The sequence below is a fragment of the Hypanus sabinus genome, chromosome X2 (assembly GCF_030144855.1).
Source record: "Hypanus sabinus isolate sHypSab1 chromosome X2, sHypSab1.hap1, whole genome shotgun sequence".
Lineage (NCBI taxonomy): Eukaryota > Metazoa > Chordata > Chondrichthyes > Myliobatiformes > Dasyatidae > Hypanus > Hypanus sabinus.
Genome location: NC_082739.1, coordinates 35,709,526 through 35,728,144, shown reverse-complemented (window position 1 = coordinate 35,728,144; position 18,619 = coordinate 35,709,526). Strand labels below are relative to the sequence as shown.

The 18,619-nt window shown below is 38.4% G+C and overlaps 1 protein-coding gene across 11 annotated transcripts in view; it reads right to left on the bottom strand.

Annotated features, from left to right (window-relative positions):
• cdon (cell adhesion associated, oncogene regulated) overlaps nucleotides 1-18,619 on the bottom strand; it is a 139,725-nt gene that overhangs the window by 68,713 nt on the left and 52,393 nt on the right. For 9 of the 11 annotated variants that reach the window (XM_059957232.1, XM_059957239.1, XM_059957240.1 and 6 more), the window contains one exon: nucleotides 136-276. In XM_059957232.1, the coding sequence (XP_059813215.1) occupies nucleotides 136-211 (76 nt within the window). In that variant the 5' untranslated portion in view covers nucleotides 212-276. The remainder of the gene's footprint in view (nucleotides 1-135; nucleotides 277-18,619) is intronic. The other 2 variants (XM_059957231.1, XM_059957236.1) reach the window with 1 other exon arrangement.

Below are 18,619 nucleotides of genomic sequence, written 5' to 3'. Positions count from 1 at the left end.
GCAATGAGAAGAATAAATGTCATCACCTCATATTAACTCAGGTCTTTTTCTCTATCAACATGGAGCAGTATGCAGTGGGAATTAAATCTTAATACGTTAAAGTGAGCAAAATACCTTACTTAGTCGATGGCTTACCTGCCCTGATACAGGAGAAAAGAATGGCCAGTCCTACACAGAACACTGGGTGCAAAAACCCTGTCTCTGGATCCATTGTGCCTTGTCAGGAAAGCAAGGCCGGGAAGTTCTGCAGCAAGGCAGGGTGGCCTGCACAATCTGCTGAGGGAAAAGAAGGTAATGTTAATTGTAGGAAAGCAGATAGCAATGCACAATTCCCACAAGGGACAAAACTGAATTCTACAATTAAAGCTACAAAGCCCACTATACACATACATAAACTGCTGATGACAGGAATATGAAAAGTTTACTTCTTTCAAATCAGAGATGAACGCCAAGCTCAAAGAGTAGTGTAGAAGAAAGGGGTTTGCATACCAGGGCATACTTGGGGCTGCAAGAGGCTGTACACAAAATAGCTGAGGGAATTTAGATAACAGAAAATGGAAAGTTAAAGTGCAGTGTGATGATATTGGTCAATTTTAATTGCAGTGTGACAAGAAGAGACAGAACATATGATTAAAAAAAGCAGAACCAGTAAGATAGTAAATGATAAAAAAAAGTCAAAACTAAAGGTTTTATCTGAAAACATGGCATGCATAATAAGGTAGATAAACTGATGACAGAATTACAGATGAATAGAAATGACCTAATAACTGTTACAGCAATGTAACTTCTAGATGACAACAGTAAGTGTCTCTGGATCCATAGAATAGTAAGAATATTCTAAAACAGTTGACAATTTGGATACAAAGGGAATATGGGAAAAGGAGTGAAGCATGTCTTATAGTAAATAATAGCATTAGGAGGGTAACAAGTAATTTGCCTCGGGACAATAAGATAAATTTCAATGCATTCAAGAAATAAAGTTTTTAGCAAGAATAATCAATGGGCTATAACAATGCAAAGAGCATCAATGCCATTCAAAAAGGAAGGAGAGAAAGAGATAGGCTGGTAAGTCCAATATCTGTCATAAGTAGCAATAGTATCAGAAATAATATTACTCTGTACCAAAGTGATTTTATGTAAGTTAAATGGTGTCTAAATACTGGTTAAGTGGTTTTACAGTGCAGAGTGGAAAGATGGGAGTAAAGCAAAATACAAGGAAGCTGGTTGTGTGGTGAGCAAAAGGATGCATACTGTGAATGCCTACAAGAAAATGAATCTCAATGTAAGATATAGTAACACACACATACTTTAGTAATAATTTTACTTTGAAATTAGAGCGTGCAATGTGAGTAAATGAGAGGTTATCTACTTTGTCAGAAAAAGCAGAATACTGGTTAAATGGTGTACAACCAAGAGAGAATGAGCTAGGAGCCCATACAACAAGTTATGAGACAGGTATTAAAAGAGGGATTGAGCACCAAAATCTCTCTACAAGGCCCAAGGAAATCACACTTGGAAGTATCGTGGAAGAATATATTACTTTGGATACAGTGCAAATAATGTTCAGCAAATTGATAACTGCAATAAAGTGTAAACTGGGCCCATGCATTTTAGAAGAAGAATTGGTGATTTTATTGAAATTTTGAAATTTCTGGTGGGTCTTGATGAGGTGGATGCTGCAAGAATCTTTTCACTGATGAGGAAGTCAAGAACAAGGAATAACAGTCTCAAGATAAAAGGGGGCCTACAATCAAAATTTAAAAAAAATTCTCCCCGTTATCATGGAATCTGTGTTACTTGTAACCCCCAAAGCAATCTAATACTGGAACAAATACATACTGGTTAGAGAACAAGCTGCCAGTGTTGAATGATGCAATATAGCTCAAATCTGTAGCAGGTATTAACAAGCCAATAGCAGCTACTTTAATCAGGACTGACAGTTCTTCAAATGAAAGAAAAATAAGAACTTAACTTTGAGATGGCATATTGCCAATAAAAAGCCCAGAATCTCCTCGCTACTACAAGTGACACAAAAATAGACCAGCTTCAGTCTAATGTACCAAAAGAGATCACAGCACAAAGGCATTCTTTGAATCACTCAGGAATTACTTCTTAAAAGTTATTAATATTTTCATTGTCTACTCTCTAGGTCAAAAGGACAAACTGGAGATGACTCTGTCATACAAAACCAACCAGTGATCAGTCAGGAAGCAAAGAGGGCTTGTTCAATCTGGTCTAAATTCCTGTCTACATTCTCCCCTATACTTACCTCAATAAAAAAAACAAATCAACTTTCAGGCTATAAGTTGTTTGTAGAAGAAGACAACAGTAATTTATAAACTAAATGAAGTACCAATATTAGACAACAATGAGACATTATTTTGGAAAAGTCTGATGCCAAATGTTCCAACTGAATTTCAAATTATGATGTCTTAAGAGTTTTTGACAGTTCCCTCAGGAAATAAATATTATCTAAGCCTCCGGGAGCTGTAATCTTTGAAACAATATAGTCTCCAATGTCTATTGCAGAAGACAGTCATTGCGGTTAGCACTGTTGCCCCACAGCTCTAGAAATGCAAGTTTAATCCATATCCTGGACATTGTTTGTGTGCAATTTGTATGTACTCCCTGTGAACATGTGGGTTTTCCCCAAGTGATCTGGACATACCAAAAACACCTCTATTGTGAGTGAGTGGTAGGAAAATTGGGGGGGGGGGGGTTGTTGATGAGATGCTATAGAAATGACTATTTCTTACTACATTTGAATGATGTAAAGTGCCACTGAATAGGTGTCAATAACAACAGAAGAGGATTGAACTATGGAATGGCATCCAAGATATTTCACTGGTATTTCCAAATGTTTATCCTCGCTGTGGTTCCACTGAGGATTAGACTGCAGAAATGGAATTATGCTGGAACTGTCAAATTTTTACTGTTTAAAAAATAAACAATGCACCTTTAATAAATAGAATAAATGGTGCAAAAATATAACAATGAATTTTCACTACTGAATATTGGGAGCTATGAAATCACTGCTCTTATACCTTGAAATCCATTCTCCACCTCCCAATACCTTACATACTGCTTTCCTAGGACAAGATACTCACACATGCCTATTGTTTTGGTCACTTTACAGTTCATATTTGAAGAAAATAGTAAACTAATCACCAATTAGCTGATATAAATCTGAAAATAATAAACAAGCTGCTCAAAACTTGAATTGCTCAATCAAGTTTTTAATTCCACGATCTGAGCCAAACTGCCATAAATCTTCACCGAAAATGTGAACAAGGGCAGTGCTGTTAGTCTGGGAAAAGTATGCTCTGGTTCCTGAGCTTGATCTGTTTACTTACTCCCACAATGTTATGTGATTTGATCCCTGATCAACAGCTTCACTGATCATCTTTCTGCTGGAATGAGGGGAAATAGTAAATATTAATTGTGTAGAAAATACTCACAAATTAGAATGTAAACCAAAAGTGATTTATTCAAAAGTTGCTTTAGCTCTAGTTTATGCAATGGTTAATTCTCTCTCACAGATTTGACTTGCATAACTCTAATTTTGCTTCACTATGCCCCTCTCTCTCTCTTCAATGCCTCCGATTAAACTATCAATGACTCATGCTATGCTGTTTGTTTCTTTCCCATCAACTTCTTTACACAGGGAAAATACTGTTCATTTCCCCCTCCATACTTCAGGAAGGCCTGCTGGGAGGGAAGTGCTGTGTTTGCTTAAACACTCATGCCTCTGCTAGGAGAGGAGCTATCACAGTCAACAGCGTGAGCCTAAACTGAAAGGACAGAAAACACTTAGCCTGTTAGCACAAAAGCACTGCTTGCCCGAGGCAGCATGCAGTTCCGTCATGGTACCGACTGTGTCTATGCATCTGAGACTATGAATGTGTGCACACACAGAGCATATTGGTTTGTTTTTTTTTTGCATTCAGTATAAACTTACTGCTGTTCACTAAATGTTAACAAAAATGCAAGAAATCTTAGTTATTATTGTCTTACATGATGTGAAATGTTTTGTGGCAGCAGTAGTGCCAAGATAGAAATGTTAGACATTTCTTAGAAATGTCATTTCAGCAGTACAAGAATTTATAATAACAACACTTCAGCAATTTCATTAATAACCAATGGGATCTCAGCCTAATGAAGGATTTCTGACAAGAGACTTTAAACATAAACTTTATTAAACTTAAGGACAGGATTTCAGCCAATGGCATAAAGGAGAGGTGTATGGCGATACATAAAATGTAAGCAAATTTCAAAGATTTTGGACATGAGTACTTAATGAACTATTGGCTTCTGACTGGAACTCTTGAGAGATGGAATTTAGAAAATAACACCCAAGAGCTCACTAAACCTTTCATGATGCAGAAGCAAAAGGTTCTCCAACTGCAACCCCCACTCCACCAGACCTGCTATGGGTATCTACCTGCTCCATTACTTCACTTCAGCTTTGTTGTATACTTAGAAAAGCTAAAATCTGGAGTCACAAATGACACACAAGCCACTGTCATGCAATGACACTTATTTTAAAATAGTCTCACTCCCTTATTTCAATTAGAGACAACAGAGCACAAGATTAAACAGATTGTTAAAAAATGACATGGAATTATAAAAATCATAAACGACAATTCTCATTTAGAAAGATGACTTCAGATACAATAACTGTCTTTTAAGAAAGACTAACACTGAACACAGGAGACATTGAAGGGAAACTTTAATGAAGTGAGGTCAAAACAAACTCAATCAACATTTTATAAAATGAGATCAGAGCATGACAAAAATTACTCATCACTAAACTAAGCAATGATGATTACAGATGCCAAGCCATCATTTTGAGACTAACCAAATAACATTTGCAGGCATGCATTTTAAATGGTACTAGATCTAACATTGCAACATTATTTAAATATCCTGTCTTATTTCAAATGAGTGTACAAATGTAGAGCTAACGAAAATCAATTTTCAATTCTTTCTTGTCATTCAGTGCCACACACTGGTTGTTCAAGGTAAGTACACTTTTAATTCATTACGTTTAAACTTAAATTTTCCTAATTGATTTCAAGATGCTTTGAAACAAATATATACATCTTGCTTTAACTTTAAGTTGTGAGAGCATTAAAAGGTAATTTAATGCAAAAGGATCATTAATATTACATAGTTAACAGTTTGGCAAGGGAACTTTACAACACTGGTTAAAAGTTAAATTATTACTAATTCCCCTCTCTGCATGATTTATTCCAGAGAACACTGGTTATTGCTTTTTCTTAGCCTAAACCAATTTTTAAAAAGTGTTGTTCACTTGATAACGTGTTTTAGGCTAGCAGTTATCATTTACTGATAGAAGGGCCATTACAGAACAGACTAATTCCCAAACAAGCTGTGCAAAGAAACAGCTACTTTGCAATTCATTGTCTGCATTTCAACTGATGTGAAACATGTGGTGCTTATTAGTGCAAAACTTGCAAAAAATTAGACTGATATGGCACTTTCAAACAATTCCCCCAAACATCCCACATACTTTATGTGTAATAATTTGCTTAGTGCAGTGACTACTGTACAAGGGGTAGCCTCTTAACAAATCAAGTGTTATAAATACAGAACAGATTAATGGGCATTTAACCACATGTACTTACTTCCTCCAATTACGTTGAACATGGGAAGAACATGGCCCATAGAATTCAGAGAACATTTCTGCACAGAACAGTGGTATCATTTTTGATGCTATTTGAATTATATCCAAATAAACAGTTGCCAACTTCAGGCCAGATGAAGGAAAATAAACACCCTGATGAAATATTTTACACCTTATAGAAACCTGCAGTTATGGTGGTATCATCAACATATGCACAACCACTGGTGCTGGAGCTTTGCCTGCAATCTCTTTCCAGCCATTTATGTAATTGATCTCGTACAAAAAAAATCAACCTTGTCCTGCCTGCACGTTTTCCCTCTCTGATCAACAGCAGGTAGTACTGTTACATCTACAAGCAGCAGGAGGTCACATTTCTATAGCTCTCAGAAGATTTCTGTCTCAAAGTTAGTCTAATGCTTTTTATCATTGAGGGGAGGGGAAAGAACAGATTATTGCCCTCTTCTATTTGCATCTTCGGTCGTCTGTAGGTCTTTGATCAATGGCTTCGCTCCAATCTGCAGAGAACTCTGTCTCTTTCTCTCTCGCGCTCTCTCTCTCTGCTTATTCTAGGGTCTGGAACAATGAGCAGAGCAGCTGCAGCCTTCTAGAGCATGATGTTCCCTGTCCGTAGGTTTCTTAGGTTTCACAAACGTTTCCCATCCCCCCCACCCCCCCTCCACCCAAAAGCTGCAGTGGAACCAATCAAGCATGCTTATCGTCCGAATGCCAACAAAGACATTTCCTTTCATGCCAGCCAGCTGAGTGGGAAGAAAATGGAAGTGACTTGGATAAATTGTAGCAAAGACAGAGAAAACAGAAAATAATCAACTCCACATGATCCACTTCTGTCTGCACAATGGAAGCCCCTCGACCTCCGGGTAACCTGGGAGAGGTCACTGCCTGAGTCAGAGGTTAGTCACAGATAAGGCAATATTGAGTGGTTGCCAGTTACAATGACACTCAATGTGTTCCTAATTAGATTCAAGGATGTGCCTAGGCTCCAAGCAGTAAATAAGCGTGGCACCTTGCTCTAAAGCACAATAACTAAAAGTTCCCATCTGAACAGTGAGCAATCTTAACACTTCACTAATTTTTAAATTAACAGACATTTTACAAAGCAACAGCAGTAAGTAAAACTTTTTTTTAAAAAAAACAAAAATGCTATCTACAGCACAGATTTTCTTGGTTCAAATTCTCCAAGATCATAATTTTAGTGAGGGATTATTTCACAACTAGTAGCTCTCTAGGCCTTCAAGCTGAAACAGCATAGATAACATTTTTGGGGCAAGGTGGAGAGGGAGGTGGAGGTGGAGGTGGAGGTGGAGGTGGAGGTGGAGGTGGAGGGGGAGGGGGAGGGGGAGGGGGAGGGGGAGGGGGAGGGGGAGGTGGTGGAAAGGGAGAGGGAGGGGGAGGGGGAGGTGGAGAGGGAGGTGGAGAGGGAGGTGGAGAGGGAGGTGGAGAGGGAGGTGGAGAGGGAATGAGAATGTTCGATTTGACCATGGTGGCAGCACATGAGCCCAATTCAGCTTTCAATGTCACAAAATGTGCAAAGCAGTACAATTCAATAGCAGAAAATATTATTGAATTTCTCCATCTCCTTTCTATTAATTAAAATGGTACATCTCTAATGACATATCAGATGCAGCACAAGTTGGATAACTGGCTAGAATGAAAATTCCTCATTCAAGTTACTTTGTTGCTCTATTTTTGATGAGTAAGGAACAAATGAACGATGGGGCAAGGCTACATTGAGGTAAAAGATACATCATTTTCAATGGCCTAAAACACCACCATATTTGGCCACCAAAAAACACTGTAAAATGGGAACCTAATATCAATCATTAAAGTAATCTACAAATGATGTTTAATGTGAAGAAATGATTCAATTTTGAGCAAGTCTGGTTATGAACAAGAAAATGGCAAGATCATTGGAAAATTTTAACTCTAGGAGGTGACAGAGTGCTGATAAAGGATCAAGAGTAAATTTTGACCATCAGAAAAGCAAACTGACAATATACAAGTGGTACTGACATATATCAGTACAACTTATGTGCATTATCACTGGAGACAGTTGGCTGCATTTTAACAGGTTGGAACAGAACTTTCCGAGGACAGTTCCCAAGAGATGCATAACAGAGGCCAGAGGAGAATGGCAAGGCCAAATGCATGACCGGCAGTGGAGAGGTCAAGTCAGAACTAAACTACTTTTTAAAAAAATCTTTCAGAGCTTCTGGACATCACAAAGTGTTTTATAGCCAATGAATTACATGGAGAGACAATGCACCATGGTCAGTCACAGAGGATGTTATTTATGACCTCAAACCTTAAAGACAGCTTTTGATTTTTAGTTAAGACACAAAAAAGTGACTCATTGAAGTTTTGTGGCATCTCCACTGCCAAGATACAGACACACAAAATTCACATCAGGACCCATGAAGGATTTCGGCTTGAAATGTCAACTGCCTCTCTACACTGACATTGCCTGACATGCTGAGTTTCTTCAACATTTTGTGTTTGTTGCTTTGGATTTTCAGTATTTGCAGAATCTGTATAAGATTCAGACATATATTGAAATAAGTACTTCATGTATATCCACCTTGGCTGCACTTGTTATTCACCCAAGTTTTTGCTGCATCTTTATTAAAATTGCAACTTTGCTATCAAATCTTTGTGGAGACCTTGATCAATTGGCTCAATTACAGCAGCTGAGTGGAGACAGGGAAAGAAGAAATGCCATCCCAGAATTTCTAAACATCACTGTTCCAGAACATCTGGTAGTGCAAATAAATTTATAATTCAAAAACAGAACTTGGATATTATAACGCTACCTATAAAATGTGAATTATAGTGAGATCATGCCACAAGATATCTAAGCAGTTATATATTAAATACAGAATATATTTCTGCAACAAGGTTGTTTCAGGTAGCAATTTCTTAATACCTTTTTGTTAGCATTATGAAACGGTGTAATACAGACACAGTGTGCTCATCTTTAATTGCTTGATACAAGAACAAGTATTCATATGCAAAGGAACATGACCATTGCTGGCATATTTCTGAGTTAAAAACTGACTTCATTTAATCCATTCTCCGCCCTTATATCCAGGAAATATGGCAGCTTTCACTTCTGACAGGCCCATTTATACTATTGTTCAGGACATGCTGTGTCAATGAAGGATAAATCACAACACTGCAATGAAACATGTTGGAGCTTATAGCTAAATTGATTCACATAGTAGCATTATACATATAACAGTTAAATTATATTAGGGCATTATAAAGTGACTTATGGAAGGAACAGTTGATATACAATTGTTATAGTACAGCCGTCAAAGATGGAACCTTATATGTAAACTTACTGGAGTGAGTTTTCTTGTATCACTCAAATATCTCAAAATATTCGGTATACAATGAATTACTTACAAAGAAATGCAGCTACTGTTATAGAAGTCACTGCACAAAAGAACCATCAACAATACGATCAATCGTCTGCCTTATAATCTAATTAGAAAAAAAAACATCTGCACTTAGTCACTATTACTGCATTGGCATAAATAAGATGGGCACTTCTTGCACTGACCAGATTCCACAAATTTCAGGCAAGAGTGCAACCAAATTAATCAGCTGATCATAGCATCCCAACCCCCTTTGACTTTGCAACTATTATCCTTCTTGACAGCTAATCTCTCAAGCCTTCTATTTTACAAGAGACATTCCTTTCTGATTTATTTCCCCCCGCTCTTACTTGCTTAAAACCCATTGCTTTTCCAATGCCAATGCAAGGTATCAAATTGACAAGCTCTATCAACAGATATAGCTTTGATGTAGCTTTACAAGTTTCTATTGTATTTTTTACCTTGATACCCAGCATTGACAGCTTTTAGGTTTTACAGCAAGAAAAATATGACCACACGTTTGGAGAATTCAGTTTTACATTAGGTGAAATTTTGCTTCTGTAATAGTTCCATTCTATTGAACACAACTACAATAATTGTAATATTTTAATGATTTGAGTTTAAAGATCTTACCATGGAATCGTTAGAGGCCATTCAGCCCACTATGTGCTGGATTCTAGTATAGCAATCCTGTCAGTCCAATGATTTTGTTCTTTCCTCAATGTTCTGTACCTTTCTTGAACATATTTTCAAATCTATGGCTTCATATTTTGTTTATACCTAGTTGTTCCAAACTGCTATAAGCACCTTCAATATCGTTAACATACTATTTGTATTTGTCCTCCTTCACTGTCAATGGCAATGTCCTTCCTCATTGTTCAGAGCCACAATTCATTATCCAGTAGTCTGCTTTTTATCCATCCAGCTGTTTTAAGAATCTCAAATCCTTCTCTTCACCCAGTCTCATTACCATCAGTACCCTTCCATCTCTCATCAACACACACCTCATCGGTTTATTCCTCGAATTACTTTTGATTGACACCTTTACTCCCCGACCATATCGCAGCCTCCACCCTGCGACCAGACATTGTCCTAGTGTCTGAGTCTATGAAGCAGGTGGTGATGCTGGAGCTGACAGTCCCATGGGAAGATCACTTGGAAGAGGCCTTTGAAAGGAAGCTATCTAAGTATGCAGGACTGGTCAGCAACTGCCTGCAGGCTGGATGGAGAGCGAGGTGTCTCCCAGTGGAAGTTGGTTGCAGGGGATTCGCAGCCTGTTCCTTAGCCAGAGCCTACAGCAATTTGGGCATTGAGGGACAGAGGAAGAGGAAAGCCATCTGCAGTACCACCGATGCGGCAGAGAGGGCCTCAAGGTGGCTGTGGCTCAAGAGAGGGGAGCTATGGAGTCATGTGTAGCTAGCCATCTGGACACAAGCTGGGGTCTGATCAGCCCCAGCTGGGTCACCTGGAAAAGGGTGTATGATGTTGAAAGACCCGAAACACCCGACAATTCCAGGAACATCACTGATGATGTGTCCAGAAGCATCAGTAGATGTATGCACACAGCTAAGATGAAAATATTTTGAGATGTCCTACATACAATCTGTTACTGATAGTGGATTCCAGTTAATTAGGCCATTGGTTAATCGAAGCAGTCACTTTTTTGGGACAACTCTTAAAGAACAAAATAAATCGAGAAAAGAGCAAGGATTCTTTTCATTTAATGACACTTGCCACTTAATTGAGGCAGGAGACCGTTGCTGAATGCTTTCTAATTTGCGTCAGACACATGCATGTTGTGAGGCTGTTAGACATGACACCGTGCTTAGAGCGAACAGCTTTTAAATAGCGTCACTTGTGTATTTGTGTTCAAAAAGTGGTGATTTTTTTTTCCACTGATAGTTGGTGAGCAATAAACAGCAAGACAGTTCAGAATGGTTTTGTTACATGTGGTTTCAAGCATTCAAGTTTGGAGATGCTAGAATCAGCTGGGAGTGAAAATGAAACTATTTCACTATTTCAACAAGTTCAGGACTCCGAAGAAATAAGGTGTCAAAAATCATCTTGCATGTTACAATGAAAATGAAGATTTGGAGGATGCAACTGTCGAAAACACAGTCCACTAGCTGCACTGAATTTATTTAATCAAAAAGAACACGTCCATTGCCAATAACTATTAGGAACTTATACAGTTTTATAGTACTGTAGTAGCTTTGATAGTACTCTAATTTGTTCTGCATTTCATTTAAGTACATAATTTGTTACTCAGTTAAACTGTAGTTTGCCTTTTAAAAAAAAATACCTTTGTCTTTATGTATACCTTTTTAACTATATCCATGAAACTTTAGCTAATCGGGACAGCTGCTTATTTGGGCCAAAATGTACTGGTCCTAATATGTCTCAGTTAACCAGAACCCACTGTATAGCCAATGTAGCATTAAGAGATGTACGATGAGAAAATGGTGGGACGCACAGACTATCATCCTTTCTAATGCAAACACTACTGAAAAGGGACAAGAAAATCTGTAGATGATGGAAATCCAAGCAATACACACAAAATGCTGGAGGAACTTAGTGGGCTAGGCAGCATCTATGGAAAAGAGTAAACAGTTGATGCTTCAGGCTGAGACCCTTCATCAGGACTTCATTGAGACCCTGATGAAGGGTCTCAGCCCGAAATGTCGACTATTTACTCTTTTCCACAGATGCTGCCTGGCCTGCCGAGTTCCTCCAGCATTGTGTGTCTGTTACTACTGAAATGGGAATGTTTACCAGGTCATGGTAAATACTATACCAATCCACGAATGAGGCATGCAAAGATTAACACAACTTTTCATGATCATAACTCCAGTCATTGCAAAAACTTGTTTATATAAGGGGGGAAATAAATTAGTACAGCTACAAGAACTTCCACTGGAGGTTTTCATCAAAGGAAAGATTAACGCTAAGAAGCAAATGCAGAATACTATCAGGTTACACAAATGCACATAACAGAAGGTGAAGAAGAAACAGCTGGTTATTAGTAAGACTTGGAGATACAGGAGGAAAAAAAAGAGGAAGAATAAGCTGCAGTGAGAAATGTGGTGTTGGCACTAAACTAACAGTAAGTAAAATGCTGTATTAAAATGTCCTTTTAATGGCAGCATTTTCACACTCAAAAGCACTAGTAAAGATGCTTTAGTACCGCGTTCTGCATGATTGGAACTATCATCAAATTAAATTATGTCTCTTGAACTCCATATGTCAGCATACTGAAACATTTTGAAAGACAAGCATAATAGATCAATCTCCCTTTACCCCACAGGGATAAATTTAATAACAGCTTTTCTCTCAATTATACTAAACAATTACAACCATGAATTTTAAGACAATCCTGTTCAGAAAATATATACAGTCAAGCAACTGAAAGCCATTAAAAGCTAGAAAAGATACATTTGATGAGTATTATTTTTTCTCCAAATAAGATACCTAATTTGCTATCCTGTGTTTGGAGCAAGATAGTGCCTGTGTGGTACATTTCTCCTGGAAGCTTGTCTAAATACCACTCAAAACTTAGTACACCACTCTCAAATAGATTTTTAACATGCTTTCCAAAGCCCCTATACCATTTCGTCCAGGCAAGTTAACTGATCTTGTATCCACATGGTCCAGCTAATGAATCTGGAATCTGACGAGTGTCAAGAGACTTGAATGAATTGTCTTTGCGCTCTCTCCTACTCTCCGCTGCTCCTGTACCCACCCCCAAAAATTTCTTCATATTTACAACAGCCTGCTTGATTCTCTTTCTCTCACATACACACTTCCCTACTCAGATGTCATCAATATGATCTATCAGCAAAGATTATTAAAAGATTGGCACAGGGGAAAATTTAAAAAACATAACTCATGGTGAAAGGAACGTGGAAAATTGAGCAGTTACCAGTAAATACTGACACATGGCAAACTGTAGACATACAATTACATAATGGGAATAGAACTTTTTGTGGCTGTGGCGGCATTAAAATGCTTTTGTAGCATTAAATCTTGGGTAAGCTACTGACTTATTAAGAGTTAATTTTAAACATGTCAGCAGGTCCCCAATACTGCATATTTCTGATGCATCAAAACTGAGAAAAATGAAATGAAGTGGATAAATAAATGAACAATGTGCTTGCTAGGAAACTGGATGCTACAAAATCTTGTGATAGGAAACTATACTAAAACTGAGTAATTCTAAGAAATGAAAATTGATTCTATTATTTGTGAAGTTTACCTTCTTAAATATTTAAAATTAGCTTGAGGATTACCAAGATATCAGAAGTTTCACCCGGAGTTAGAATGAGAGAATTGAGATTATACCTATGGTGAAGTCCATAACAAAGGTTATCAATTGGCCAAAAAGAGTTTAGTTAATAGAAATGGCAAATCAATTTCACCTAAATACAACAAATAAAAGCACTGCACTGGAATAAAGGGATCAGCACCAATCAGCAACTCAATTGGATCAGCAGTTCAGGGTAACTAGCCGACTTGTCCTCAACAAACCAAATCCTTTCCATGATCTATGAAGGTAGAACAGTGATGGAATCAGATACACTGGAAAAACTAAAACAATGCCAGCTAATTGCAGTGATTTAGTGGTGGTATGCTACAACTTGTCTAGGCACTTTGTTAGATAGTTCTTAAAGGAACATGCACATGGAAACAATTCTGCTTCATTCTTTAAGTATAGAACTGGAGATCACAGATCAGAAATAGTGGGTCATCTACTCAACAGATGTGAGGCAAAATTCTGTTTAGGATGTTCACAAATCCTTGAAAATCCCATCTTCAAAGAGTGGTGAAAGCCAAGTTTGTTTTGGATTTTTTTTAAAAAAGACAGATAGATTGATCCTTCATAGGGGGATGAAAGATAGTACAAGCAGATTGGAATGAAGAAATACAATAAAGCCAGTTTTGGTCTTATTAAACAGTAGAGTATGAGGGACCAATAGGCATATTCCTGCTCTTATTTCCTATTGTCTCATGGACTATGATGAAACACAATATCAGTGATGTTTCTCCAGGATTTCAAAGTCAAAAGTGGGCTCTTGGTAATTCATAAAAGTGTAACCAAGTTCTCAGAAAAAAAGGAGTTTAATTTGTCAATGCTTTATTTTGGAAATTTTCAGTGGCCCTTTTCTCAGGACATTATCTTTATAGGAGTTATTTCATAGCGTGTCACACCAGACAGCCAGCCATTCTTGTCTGGCGTGCAGGATTGGTCTTCTTTCGGATTAACCAGGTCAAGGTATGAACGTTCCTGACTCGAACCTTGTATTTTTTTTTATGAGGCTGAGTGGCTAGCTTGACACTCAACCCGGCACAGATGGAAAGTGTGCCCGGGGGAGGGGGGGGGGGTGCCGACTAGGTTCAAATTTGGGAGCTTTCACTTTCGAAGTCCGGCGCTGATGCCACTGCACCACCAGCTGGCTAGGAGTGTGAACAGGCAAACTGACATTGTAGAACTAACTTTATTTCTGTCTAGAGATTAAAAACTGCCAGAGTTGCCAGATTTCTAACCTTGAAGCTATAGAGCTTTCATACAACTCTTGGTTACTTAGGCTGTTTTGACTGATCTGAGAACACCAACTGCATTGAGTGCAAGGGAATGAATGTGATTAGCCACTTATAGTGTCTACTGGTTCCAATTCAGTTTTTAGTTTGTGCATAATTTTGTAACATTGCAGAAGATCTCATTTCCTGAAAGTGGATACTAAAATATCACAGCCACAGGTACTCTAATTCATAGCAATTTTCCTTGGCCAAAGTTGGATATACATTATGAATGCCATGAAATAGTAAATTACAACTTACCTTGCATTGCTTCCATGTAAAAACAATCATAACCTGGATCTGTCTCCTAGGTCAGCAGATTAAACAGAGGTCCTGGAATACATCATATATTTTTGTTCTAGCCAATAAGGAAACTGTGTCCTTCAAGAGCTCTGGAAGTCTATCTTTGCATATCAAAAATGACAGAAGTCCCCGAAGACCATGAGTGCAAAGGCTTGATTTGCAAGGAACTAATGTGGTGCAAGTCCTAGTGTAACTAATTTTTAAATAACTTTTACAGAATTTTTCTTTCATCTGATTTAATTCAACTAATTTTACCTGAAAGAGAGATGATAGCTAAGCTAGAATCTAAACTCAAAGAAAAAACATGATGGGCAGATTATTTAGACATTATTTTTGCTTATTCATATTTTGAAATGCAAATATTGCAGGAAGGCTAACATTTTTCCCTAACTGCTCATGAGAAGATAATGTTAAGCCATTTGGGAAGGTGATGTGGGAGCTTTAACTCACATGGGAAACTGAGATGATAGATAGGGGGCACAGGGAAACAGTCACCCCTAAGTTGCAGAAGGCAGGTAAATGGGTGACTGTCAGCACTTAGTCTGGCGGTGTGGCTCAGAAGAGCAGCAGGGAGAAGAGGACTGCAGTAGTAATAGTGAATTTCATAGTTAGAGGAGGAAACACAAGATTCTTAGACACGATAAGAGATACCTAAATGGTATGTTGCCTCCCAAGTGGCAGGGTCAGGGACGTCTCGGATCAGGGTCCATGACATTCTAAGAGGGGAGGGCGAGTAGACAGAAGTCTTGGCACCCATGACAGAGGCAGAAAAAGTGAGGAGGTCCTGAAGAGAGAATCTTGGTAGAAAGCTGAAAAGCATGACCTCTGGATTGCTTCCTGTGCCAAGCACTAGACAAGGTAAGAATAGGATGATTTGGCAGATGTGTATGTGGCTGAGAAATTGGTGCAGGGGGCAGAGTTTCAGATTTCTGGATCATTGGGAACTCTTGTGGAGAAAGTATGACTTGTACAAAAAGGATGGGTTACACCTGAACTCGAGAGGGACCTTGCAGGGAAGTTTGCTAGAGCCGTTGAGGAGGGTTTAACTTGGCAGGGTAATGGGATCTAGAGTGATAGGGCTCTTGGTTTACAGAGGCAGTTTGTAGTGAGACTGTTAGGAAGAGCAGCCAAGAGCAAAAATATGTCAGTGGAATGAGTTGCAGTGTAAAAGGGCAACAAAATCAAAAAAGATGAATACCGGACACAAGGTGAATGCATGCAATACACGGAATAAGGTACCGTAGATGATCTTGTAATGCAGTTACAGATTAGCAAGCATGGTACTGAAGGCATCACAGAGTCGTGGCTGAAAGAATATTATAGTTGGAAGCTTAACATCCAAAGCATTGTATTAAAAGGACAGGCAGGTCAGCAGAGAGGGTGGTGTGACTCTGTTCGTAAAAAAAATGAAATCAAATCCTTAGAAAGAGGTGACATAGGATGTCAAGATAGAAGATGTAGAATCGTTGTGAGCAGAGTTAAGAAACTGAAAGGGTAATTAGACCCTGAAACAGGCTCCGAACAGTAGCCAGGAGGCGGGCTACAAATTACAATGCAACATAGAAAAGACATGTCAAAAGGGCAATGTCACATAGTCATGGGGGATTTCAACATGCAGGTAGATTTGGCAAACCAGGGGTGGTGCTGGACCCCAAGAGAGAACTTGTAGAATACCTACAATATAGATTTTTAGATCAGCTCGATCAAGTCCACAAGAGAATCAACTTTTCTGAATTGGGTACTATGAAATGAACTGCATTTGATTAGGGAACTTAAGGTAAAGGCACCTTAAGAGGCAGTGATCATAATATGATAGAATTCACCCTGCAATCTGAATGGAGTAAAGAGAATTACAGAAGCACAAGTGAGGAGCTGGCCAAAGTTGATTGGAAGGGGACACTAGTGGGGATGACAACAGGACTGCAAAGGCTGGAGTTTCTAGGAGCAATCGGGAAGGAACAGGCGAAGTAGTATTCTAAAGACAGGATGACGCAACTGTGGCTGACAAGGGAAGTCATTGTCAACATAAAAGCAAAAGAGAGGGCAGATAGTAGAGCAGAAATTCATAGTAAGTTAGAGGATTGGGAAGCTTTTAAAAACCAACAGAAGGCAACTAAAAAGCCCTAAGTGGGAAAATATGAAATATAAAGGTAAGCTAACCAGTATCAAAGATGATATCAAATGTTTTTTTAGATGTATAAAGAATGAAAGAGGCGAATATAGATATTGGACCATTGGAAAATGATTCTGGAGAAGTAATGGCGGACAAACTGATGAAGTATTTTGCACCAGTCTTCACTGTGGAAGATAGCAGCAGTAAGCCAGAAATTTGAGTGTGTCAGGGTGCAGAAGTGGGAGCAGTTGTTATATAAAAAGGGGCGTGAGATCTCTTGAAGTTGATAACCATCTCCTTTGCCTTGGTGACAATAAGAGAGGTTATTTACTTGACACCAGTCTTTGAGCTCTTCCATCTCCTCTGTAGGTCGTCTCATCGTTGTTGGTGATGAACCCCACCACTGTCGTGTCACCAGCAAACTTGACAATGTGACTACTCGGGTGTTTGGCCAGACAGTTAGGTGTGAGCAGAGTGTATAGCAACGGGCTCAGTGCACAACCCGGGGGGGGGGGGGGGGGGGGAGATACCTATGTTGAAGATGATGGGGAGTGAGGAGCAGTTGTGCATCCTGACTATGAGGTCTGTTGGTTAGGAAATCTAACACCCAGTTAGACCCCATTGGCGTATTTAGACTGAGGAGGAAGTATCTATAACTAACATTTTTGATATAGAATTTGAAGATCCTTAATAGCAACATGAAATGGGAAAATTATAACAAAAGTATCCATTCTGCATTCTTCATTGTTCAATGAACATTCTGGTTTTCATTCTAAGGCCAGCAATATCTGAAATGCATGACACAATCTAGTAACTGTTTTCTTCCTTTTTCAAAGAGACTTCCTTAAGACATACTTTACCTCCGAAACACTCTTGGGATAGTTGATTTATGTCAACCGCCCTCACTTTTTTTTGTAGTGGGTCTTGCCAAAACAATACGTAGTCAAAACAAGAATTGCAATTTTACCTTTCTTCTAAATGTTCACCTGAAATTATTATTATTTTTTTTTGCAGTTAGACAATGTCAAAGTTTTGCCTGTACAAAGTTATCTAAGTCCATCTTGTCAACCCAATCCTGTCTCGGCCCAATGGTATTGCATGTGCTTTTCCAAGAAAGCCCAGAATAATTATAAAGGGGGTCTCCAGAAAAACACGCCTTCCACTCAAGACTCAAGCAAGACTAGTTAACTGAATCATTTCCCCATCAAGGATGTTACAACCCCCAGAATTCATCAATGAATTCAATTTCAGATAAGCAGCCCTTCCAGTTTGCGATGGTAACTGGGTTAGTATTTTTTGCTTGGTTCTATTCCTCTGTTCTACTGACACACCTTTAAAGAGATTCAAATATATTTATATCAAAACCTTGAGACTTGTTCACTGGACAACAATTTTTTTCAAAAGTATTGCTTCCTCAGAATTTTTTTTGTTTATGATAGACTGCTTGAAGATGAACACAAATGTAATTGTATCAGACTAATTGTATCACGTAGGAATTTGGAGAAACAACATTAACTTTTACTGAATATAATGTGTTTAATTGCATAAAGGTGCTGATGCTTTGCAATAGTTCAACTAAGTTAAAAA